Below are 10810 nucleotides of genomic sequence, written 5' to 3' on the forward strand. Positions count from 1 at the left end.
TAAAGTTAAAGTTAAACGTAAAGTTAAAGGTAAAGTAAAGGTAAAGTAACGTAAGAAGAAGAAGAAGAGAGAGAGAGAGGAGAGAGAGAGAGAGAGAGAGAGAGAGAGAGAGAACTCGCAAAGTTCAGTTGGAAGAATTTTTATGCAAAAACTCCGCGATTTATCTCGAAAGCGGCATCTCCATAACCCGGTTAAAGTCTTTGATGGCCTTGCAGTTTAACTTCCAAGGTACATCACAAGATGGGGAGCAAGATACAAAGTGGCAGATTCTTCGCGCGACGTAGGTGGATGGTGTGTGTGTGAGAGAGAGTCACGGTTATACATATTAAATACGTCGGATCGTTGGCTAACGAAACATCGCGGCGTTGATTACATCTTGCCATCGCTTATCGCGACGATACACATCGCGCAATTTTTCTGTTCCATTTCGAGTTAATGGCATTTGTATTTATTTCGCGATATATGTATAAGGAATGCTCCGCTCTTTTCATTTGGGATGACGGAGTCGATTGTTTCGCTTTAGGATCGCAGCACGAAAACCGCAGGGATAAACAAAAGTGGACCATGGAAAACACGGCATGGGATGGCGAGAAAACGACGGAGAGCTCGGGGGAAAAATAACGTAGGTCGTGGAATGGCTTAGGAAAGCCGATCCGAAGTCGAATGGGAGTAAGGAGAAGGTTTCGAAGTTTTGCTGGTCGGTTGACCTCGTCGGGTAATAAGAATAAATGTGATTCTATTACGGGTTCAATTGTTACGGCGGCAGATAGGCTGCTCTCGATGGAGGACGAAGGGTAGATCGTAGTCGATAAGATTTACCCATGAAGGTTTTACCTACGGAAATCGCTCCGCCACTTCGGACATTCGATAGGGAGGAAGATGTCGATATTAACGAACGTTACGAGCGCTTGTAACATCGTTAAAATGCAATCATCCGCAGTGCCGAAAGAACGTTACGTGCTCGACGCGAAGATCTTTGTCACCTTGATAATTTATCTTTTATGAGACGCGCGTGGCGCTTTTAAAAATCGCTATGTAAATTTCAGCCCAACAGAAATGTATTTAAGAAATCTTCACTATGTAAAATATATTATTACGGTAGATATTGATGAGTAATATCGATAAGTAGATATGTTAAAATTACAATTCTGCACGTGTACGAAATCAGACCTGTGTGTTCTCCGTTCTTAGGACACTACCCAAGATAAGAAAAAGGTGCTTAATAAATTCGCGCGATTTCGTAGAACGCGAATCGGGACTGAGAGAGTACTCACCGTGCGTTGACGGAGGTAGGATTTCCGACGTCGTCCATGGACGGTTTCCTAGAATGAAACCACGAGTGAAATTCGTTACTGTTCATTCGTAGCTGCATAAACGCAGGATGGTTATACGTAGTCGTGTATATATGGTTTGCCGATTGCCACATTTCGTGTATTCATTAGCAGATTTCTTTTTTTCTCTTCTCGACTGACGTCTACATAGAAGGAACAGAATAAATAATTTTTATATCACGGAAAAACTGAACTTGTATCTTTCGCGCTGCTATGAATCATCTCTACTTTTTCTGCGATTATTGCACAGTTTTTAAGATCACAGTTGTTACATTTTTTTTTCTCCGTATACGTATTTTTTTAAGTATCTATAAATCGGTAATTGAGCGAGCCTCTTCCGAACGCAACGCAGTAAAACGTTCTGCATGCATAACACAACACGTTGTCGGTCACAAATTACGATAAGTATTACAAATTTTTCAACGTTCGGCGCGATCGCGATTAGAAACGAGTAAGAACAAGTATTTCTGTACTCGTGTACGCAATTGTTTGCAAAACAACTTTGGTATGAAAACGATCGTATCGAAAGTATGGTAAAGGAACATCCGCGCGACGAACGGTCTTGAGAACTTGTGTGCGTAAGTGTCATCGGCGCGTGTAGCCCTCGTGCTCTTCGAGGGTTCCACCCCCATCATCCCCAAAACGTCATCCCCACCAGCCGGTGATCTTTGCTGCGCGTGCCTTTTCTTGCCAATGTAATGCAACGCGCTGTGCAGGAAGGCGAGAGGATATTATAACAAACCTTTCTACCTTATCGGAGAAATGATATTATTTGCACGATGACGAAAAATAGTGCAGTTGATAAAGAAAGTGAGCAGACATCACACTTCAAATAGATTATACGTTATCAGTTAGTCGTATCAAATTCATTAAAAACACTTATCGGCAAACACTGAAGAGAATCTGAATTTTTATTGGAAACTAATAATTACAAGTGGACTCTCACATTCTAAATAATACAAATACAAATAAATAAAAGTAGGCTAATGAGAGTCAGCACAGATAATCGGCGCAAATTGTTTAAATAATTTAATACTATGTAGTTGAAATGATGTCTTTTTTATATCAATTATAATATACAATAATTAAATTATTTCATAATAATTTATGCCGCTTATCTGCGCTGACTCTCATTGTAGCCTGTACTTTTATTTATTACATAAAGTGGAAAGCTGTAGAATAAATATATTTGTATGAGAATAAGACTCAAATCTCCGCTCCAGCGTGACAATGTTAAAATCTCTGACAACCGAGATTTTAACATTGTCAGCCTGGAGCGGAACGCATCAGTGCTCTGTCTTCATTTGACCGTGAGATCTGGAACCCTGCGACGTCAATAAAACGCCGTATCTCCGCGGTAGCTTGTGTATCTATTTTCACGCCGCAACCTTATCCCTTAGCCGACCCTAAGCGTGGAAGGGATCATCGATTAAAGCCTAATGGGATTATACCCTTACGATGGATCGATGCTGTCTCCATTTTGCATGAATAAAAAAGAATTTAAATAGTCAGTTGTAAAAAATTTGAATTTCACGCGATAAAGTGCTTCTTATGTCGCATCTTGCTTCAAAGCTGCAATGACATGGCAAAAGTATGCTAAGCGAGCACAGATGATATCATCATTAGTCCTTTATTAGTCAATATTAATTACTTTTATTAGTATTTATACGCAGTTTATAGAACTAGATAGAACTAGATACATAAAGTTACATATCGAAGTGTTATTTAAGCTCCAACTGAGTCTAAGAAGGCCTTGTCATTACTTTTAATTGTATTCACATGTTGTTTATTGTTATTTATTAACATTGTTATTATATTGTGCTAAAATTGTGCTAGCTGTTAAATTCATAATGTCGAATTGACTCAATTGAAGTTAATTTTTAATTTAATTTAACTAAAACAATGGAATTAAATAATTAAAATCAAGAAAATGTATTAAATTTTGATTAAAATTTATTTACCAAAAGTACGTTAATATAGATGTTGTTTACCTTGGAACTAACTACAGAAATGTATCAAGTTAAAAATAATCAAATGTTATTTAAGTCAAAGGATTGAATTATTATTCCTTTGATATCTAACATTGAAGCGTTTACACGAATGGCGACGCAATGAGACGAACGAAGATGATTTTCGCCGCTCCGGAGGTCAAGAGCGGATTTAACCGGAGGAGGTAGCAGGAAGACACGCTTCCGAGTTTTGCTTATCGATTCAAATCGCGTTCCTCGCGTATGAATGAACGAACGAGTGGGCGAGTCGAGCCACCGGTTGAATGGGGAGAGCCCCACGGGTGACCACAAAGTACACGCGTGCGTACCGACGGTCGTTCACGTTCTCTGCTCTTCGCACACCTTTTCTCTATTCCTTCCCTGTAGCTTAGTTCTACGGATTCGTTTGAGACTACGGATAGATCTAATGCATTTTCTCCATGTGTCCCATTTGTCGTGACATTAATTGCTTGCCATTTAAGCATCAAATTCAGGTAATTCTCGTTTATAACTCATTGTCAGTTGATATGCAGATTCCTTTAATGACAAGTGAGAGTTAACTGAGTTTTAAAAATTAAAAGTGAGATAGGTTATAAACTTGTTGTTATGCAATAACTTTGTCACCAAAGTAAGCAAGTAGTGACGTTATTATTTGAATATACATAAGTTTAGACTCAATATATCATTTGTGTGTAACCAGAGAAAGGTTTCTTCGATTCAAAGAATTTTTTTCTTGTTATGCGGTCAAAGAAAAAAATGTCTTTGAACATAATTTCTTGAATTTCTCAAATAAATTTGCCTTTAATAAATTTAATTAAAAAAAGAAAATGTTTAAATGAAAGAAATTTTTTTTCTTTAACCATACACATATGGCAAAGAAACATTTCTTTGAATCGAAGAAACCTTTCTCTGAGTGTGAAAATGGAAAGCAACTATTCATTCAGAGAAAAGGTTGCTTCGATTTAAAGAAATTTTCTTTGCTATACGGCTAAAGAAAAAATTTCTTTCATTTCTTTGATTTAAACATTATTTTTTTAAATCAAATAAAAAAATCAAATAATGTTTAGATCAAAGAAATGTTTTCTTTAACCGTAGCAAAGAAAATTTCTTTAAATCGAACGCAACCTTTTCTCTGGCTGTTATCACGATAGGTTTCGACGACTACTATAGTTCTCCTTCTACAGTTTCATCAATGATTTTTGACACCAGAAAGCTTATCTTCTACCGTCCCGTATACGGATTAACCGGTGCACTAGTGATGTAATTTGATGTATCGGACGCGTAGCTAGGTATGCAGCGCGACTAACTCGGAGCGTTTTGTATCGGTGGCGCTAAAAATGCGTGGCGAATCGACAGGAAGGATGATCCTGACTAGGCAATTTCGAGGCAGATCCGTTTTCTACGATCTTAATAGGTATCGGATCCGCTCAAAGCATTCCGTCGTGCGATGTATACGTCTAAGGTACTCGATCGCAGTCCACCCGATCGCCAGTAGTAAATCCGTCGTTGTTTTTCACACGTTGGTTTTAGCCGCGGCATTAGAATCACGGACCATCTCGCGCATCTCGCTTGTTTTTCGGTCACTGTCGCGTCGTGATTCCAAAGTTCGCGCGCGCACCGCGTGCTATTAAACGACGCTTGGATTTTTGTTGGGCTGTCCGCCGCATTGTGCGCAATTATACACGCTTTTTGTCAGCTAAGCCGGTGTAAAATGCGGTTTTCCGAAAATGGCAGTGGAACGAAGACTGGTCTCTACGAGGTGACGTACGGGATAGTATCGTTTAATTTGGCATAAAACATCAGCCTCGTCTACTTGGAGCGCGTTTGTCTCGTTCGTTACTTCATCCTTCTTCCCTGAGCTTCTTTCTCATCGTCATCGTCGTCGTCGTCGTCGTCGTCGTCGTCATCGTCGTCGTTGTTTCGCGACAGATTCTGCGAAGGTTAGTCTTCACCCGTATACACCTTGTTTCAACGTTTCAACGCCTTAATCTTTCTCTCGTTGTTTCTCTCTCGCAAACGGGAAATTATTTTCAAGGTTTATTCAAGGCGCTGAAATGAAATAAAGAAAATTTTTCGTAATCGTAGATACTGATCTCTCCAAACGGGAAATCGAGCGAGGATTCAGTAAGAAACGTTTTTGCGTAAGATAGGACTTGTCCGTATAACTGCGAGAGGACTAAACGCGTCGACATTTTCTGGCTGATCGAGTTACCGCTTAAGGCGATGCAAAATGTGGTTTTACTTTTTGTGCTTTGGTTTAATAGTGCGCTACGCTATTACAACTATCCGGACAAGCGTAACAATACCGTCTTTCTTTCATATTCTCGTTAACGGCTATCTCGATCGGGCGAATTAAGAAAAAATGAATTTCGCGAGGAAGGTGCAATTTGATTCGCGTATATGGACGAATGTCCCGGTCGACAGTGACGAGATGGAAGTAGCGAGAGAGCGAGGGAGCGAAGAATAGCGGGCAGAAGCGGCGCAGCGGTGACGAGCGGAGAAGAAGGAAAAGGGCTGAGGGGCATGAAGGGAGATATCTCTGGAGAAGGGACGAGTAAGGGGTATGGAAGGCGATCGGGCGACCGGTCCTCTGGACAGACGGACGGAAAGACAGACAGGAGACTGGAGACCGCTCATTACGGGCGGCGCATGCGCGAGGAATGCGGCGGCTCTGGTCTCTTCGATACAATAAATATAGGATCGGAGATCGCGGCGGGTGAGCGAACGCGGGAATCGGGATGAGACGCGCGGCGTGAGAGAAGAGGCGGGAGTGGAGGAGAGGAGAGGAGTGGAGAGGAGAGGAGAGGCCGACTCCGCGCTCCACGCGGCTGGGTCTGGGTCTGGGCTGTGGAAGAGCGGAGGGTAAACCCCGATGAACGGGGCCCGGGGACCGACAACAATGCCCGACAACGTAGTAACGACATCCAGTTAAATCGCGGTGGTCGACAAAAAAATACGTGCGGCCGCGATTCTTTAAGGGCTCGGTGAACTCGCAACCGCGCGTCGTCGTCGTATCTCTGTCGACGTTTACCATCGTCGTGAGGCGCGAGCGCGAATTCGAGCGGACAACACGCGCGACAACGCAACGCGTCGACGGACGAAACAGAAACTTCTTTCGCCCACGATTTCCATCGACAAGATCGTTCGGCGATTATACGATATCTCGTCCTCCTCTCATCGTATTTATGAATTTATAATTAGAAATCTTGAACGATCGGCTCTACAATAACGATTGTAGAACTAATCGTAAATCGTATGCACGATAATTCCTCAACCGTGTGTACAATGAAAATTAGAAGAAAAGATCATCAGATAATCTTGCGTTGGCGATTATGAGTAATATAATTAACATTTCGGTCTCTTAACGGCGCTATTAGCAGGAACGAAAACAGGCGCATTACAGCTTAAAAGCCCGCGATGGATTCTCGGAGGATGGGGCACCCGGTTTAAAATTGTAGGGAACCGACAAGGTAGATGTATCCACGATATAAATGCTGATCAATCAAGGTGAACGGAGCATTTAATCGATACTTCAATAATTATCAACCTGTTTCGGACGAGTTTCGCAGATAACCCTTATGCATCTTTTTATCCTACTGCTCCTTTTCTCATTGATCAATCGCCTCTGCTTAATAATCACTTTGAATATAATTTATATGTATAAAACGCTAAAGCGATACACTTTCGCAATCGTCGCGTCTCGTCGCCTCGCGTCGCGTCGCGTCGCGTGCTATTTCATATAATTTTCTCCAATATTTTACTCGGTTCCACCAACGTTTATTTATCGTCGAGATATATTTTCCGCGATATCTTTAATGATGTATAAAGTGTTGGAGATGTCTCTCATTAATTTCAGCTCTGTTCAAATATCGCGCCGTGAAATTTTTCATGCAGAACAACAACGTGTGACAGCTCGAAGTTTCGCGAGTGACAGAGAAATATATACAGGCATGCGGGAGTAAACCGATAACGATCCGAGCGTCATTAATCGCGTTCCATTGTTTGCAATTAGCGTGAAATCGCTCGCGGTTAATTATAGCGATTTCGAGTCGTGCGTTAGATCCGCGTCGCCATCATTAATTATATTTTCCTACGCGCCACGTGATTATGCATAATGGAAATCCGTTCGCGGATGTGCGTTTTCCTTTTTTTTTGAATAAACACGGATCGTCGTAAACATCATCGTAAAGCTTACGTCGATATTTTTTTTTTAACATTCGTCGATTTTTTATTCGTGCATCTTTTATACAGGGTGAGCCGAAATTCACGAATTCACGAAGTACAGGATATGATACCTTATGCTAAAAGAAACAATTTTTTCCTTTTGCAAATGTTTGTTTTAGCATAATACTTTATGCTCTGTACTTCGAATTCGTGAATTCTGGATCACCCAGTATAAAATCTCGAGGGGGCACTTTTGGAACAACTAAATTCTTCCTGACGTAGAAGAACTCGCAAAATCTAGCTGATGTCCAACAGACGTGTAAATGTAGCAACGGGAAGATGCATCATTCGGACGTGTTTGCCGTTTTCATACGTCCTGTGTGAGAGACTCTATAACGAAGTCTGGCCACAAATGATCAAAATCTCATGAGAGAGAGAGAGAGAGAGAAAAATATATGTAATTTCTGTATATATGCTATCTCTCACTCTCGCTTATACCATTTCACTCTATAATTTTAATTAAGATTATATAGAATGAAGCAGTATAAGTTAGAGTGAGAGAATATATATCCAGACATCACAAAAAGAATTCTTTTTGTATCTGAAAATGAATTCTAAATTGATGACAATTAAACTCTTTTTGAACTTTCTGTGTTATTTGTTAATGTTTTATATATATAGAAAAAATACTAAATTTTAATAAATATTTGTTTGAATAGTTCTAAGTAAATATTTATTAAATGTAAACATATGTTTATTTAATACAAACTGTAAATAAATATTTGCTATACAAAAAAATGTATTAAGATTTAATAATTTTTGTTTTCAGTGCAAGGAGAAATTATATACCTTTCTCGTAGAAATTTGACAAAATTGTTCGTGGCCAGAATCTGATCTATAGGGTCTCTAGCCTTGTATATACACGCGTGTATATACAATAGGGTGGTCCGTGAAACAGCTTCGTGCCGATTCTGCGTTCGTTCGTCACTCGAGAGAGTTGATTTATATCCGTGGGTAAGAATCTCGTGGCAGACCTCGATGCTTCGCTCGTTGCTTCTGCGTGCGCGCCGCAGCGCTCACTTTGAACAATGGAATTGCGTCGCGACGTCGATCTCTCTGTATCAATCACCTCGCCAACGAGATCTTTTATATCTCTTCGGCCGTCCATCGAGACCGCTCCTTTTCATAGCCTCGCTTTGTATTATTAGTTAGATTGGTTTCCTCCTCGCTCTGACGCGCTACAGATGCCGCCCGTTCATCAGTGAATAACATTTGCGAAGATCGTACAAGCTTTTTCGATCGCGTAATTCGCGTCAATAAATGTAAGCGGAAACAAGTCGATATGGAAATAATATAATGAATGAATTTCTTACCTGTCTGTCCAACAGAGCGCGTCATCTCGATATCTAGAAAGAATTAGAAAAAAAACTGTTGTAATTATTTTAATTATACTGTAGATATTTTATGATAAATCATTAATTTAATATATTATATAATCATTCTTTTAATATATTATATATAATAACAATAATACATATATAATACCTATATTAATAGAATTCATCGAAATGACTATTTTTTATGCTTTAAGAGCGATCTTTTTATAATGAGGGTTTTAGAGGCAAACGCCTACCGACGTATTGCGACATCATTCTCCAAGCAACTCGGCTGAAATCGAAGCTTGTATAAGTATTACTAATTCGTCGCGGTGCGCCCGATCGACGCAATGCCCCTCTTACGCCTTAGCCCCAAAGTCCAAATCCCGTGTCGCAGCTTACAGGAAAAAGCTTTTATATGAAAGCTCGGATAGGAATAAGATCGCCGTCGTAAATTGCGCGCGAACCTAATCTTGCGGTTGAATGGTGCCACGTTCGTTTTTTCAGGTCCCTTTTTCTATTCTTCCTCGTTGATTCATAAATCCGCCTTCTTCCTCTTCTCTTCAAAAAAACAAAATTTATAAATTTTTTATCCCTAAAAAGTACGGTAATAGTAAGATGAGTTTGGCAAATTCTTCTTGCAATTAAGTCATCATCTTCAGAAAACAAAAAGAGCAATAATCTAAGAATCTCCAGCAGTTACATCTCGGGACGAAACGTCGCTCGCATCAGAAAGTCACGAACCTTCTGGCGAGCATCGACATCGGGGAACGAAATTGGCGATTCGTCGGGACTACGGGATACGCCGATACGCCACGATCATACGGATGAATCAGAAGAAACGCGAGAAAGTGGGGCCTGTCAGCGCGACATGATTTAAAGCCAAATATTACGACAGAACGCACATTCCTGCGACGTCCCCGGTTAAGCGAGAGACGAGGGTGAGCGACAGCAGCAGGGGATGAGCCGTAAGTCGTGCAGATATGTTGGCCGCGGTTTATTACCGGGACGGCGGAATGGTCGGCGGGGGTGGAGGAACATTGATTTAATGCGGGAGTAATTGGGCGGCCGGACGTCTCTATGAGCACGCCACCTTCCACCGCTAATGCGTTCCCGCCCTTCTAACCTTTTGGCTAACCACCGTGTGAGCGAGCACGCTAGCTCTCGCCTTCCTCTCTAACCTCTCTTCTGCCACCCTCGCTCCTTCTTCCATCCACGGGCGGGACGTGAGAAAGGCGAACGCTTTATTACTGCTTTTATTGCTCGGCGAGTTTTAGCCGCGCGTATCGCAGGTTGGATCGGCTTATGGCGCTTATTAAACTTTGATGTCACCAAATCGCTCTTTCACTCTCGTTTGTGTCTGGCTCCTCTTATCTCTTATATGCCAGTGTTACCGTGGCACGCGGACGTGAAAAGTGGAGTGGGAGCTTTCAACACGGAACATGATAATTTTATTGAAATTCAAATTTTATTGTGGAACATCCATCAGTAGGATCGATCATCAAGTACATCAAATATATCACCCCTCGTTATTTCGTGGAGAGTACTAATAGATTTCTTACAGTTACAAATTTTCTTTTTTGATACATATATAATTATCGGTCGAATAATTAAACGTGTTGCTTTAAATTTCGTAATCTTTGTAAAATTTGCATTTATTATTACTGGGCTAGCGTATTATTTTCGAATGTCGGTTTGACTTGTAACAATTAGTCACGTTGCTTAAGCACACGTATAACAGTGGAATGTGTATACTTAACTACCTAAGAGTAAGTTAACGGTCATTATAGGCAATCCTGTTTATTCTCGTCATCGCGTGCAGGAAATTAAAGGGTGCGTCTCGAGATTTGCGTGTAATGTAGCCAATGAAACGTTTCAGGTGTTGAGATTTTATTAGCTCAAATACCCTCGCGAAATACGCTGCGCGCAGAATGTAAATGAAGCCGTGGTA

At 40.9% G+C, this 10810-nt stretch overlaps 1 protein-coding gene across 1 annotated transcript in view; it reads right to left on the reverse strand.

Moving 5' to 3' along the window:
• LOC105620603 (protein trachealess) overlaps positions 1–9623 on the reverse strand; it is a 76966-nt gene extending 67343 nt beyond the window's left edge. Inside the window, exons 1-3 of the mRNA XM_012202094.1 lie at positions 9604–9623; positions 8857–8889; positions 1275–1322 (exon numbers count right to left, since the gene is read on the reverse strand). Of these exons, the coding sequence (XP_012057484.1) occupies positions 1275–1322; positions 8857–8889; positions 9604–9623 (101 nt within the window). The remainder of the gene's footprint in view (positions 1–1274; positions 1323–8856; positions 8890–9603) is intronic.
• Positions 9624–10810: the final 1187 nt, after the last annotated feature.

The sequence above is a fragment of the Atta cephalotes genome, assembly GCF_000143395.1.
Source record: "Atta cephalotes unplaced genomic scaffold scaffold00027, whole genome shotgun sequence".
NCBI classification, from domain to species: Eukaryota; Metazoa; Arthropoda; class Insecta; order Hymenoptera; family Formicidae; genus Atta; species Atta cephalotes.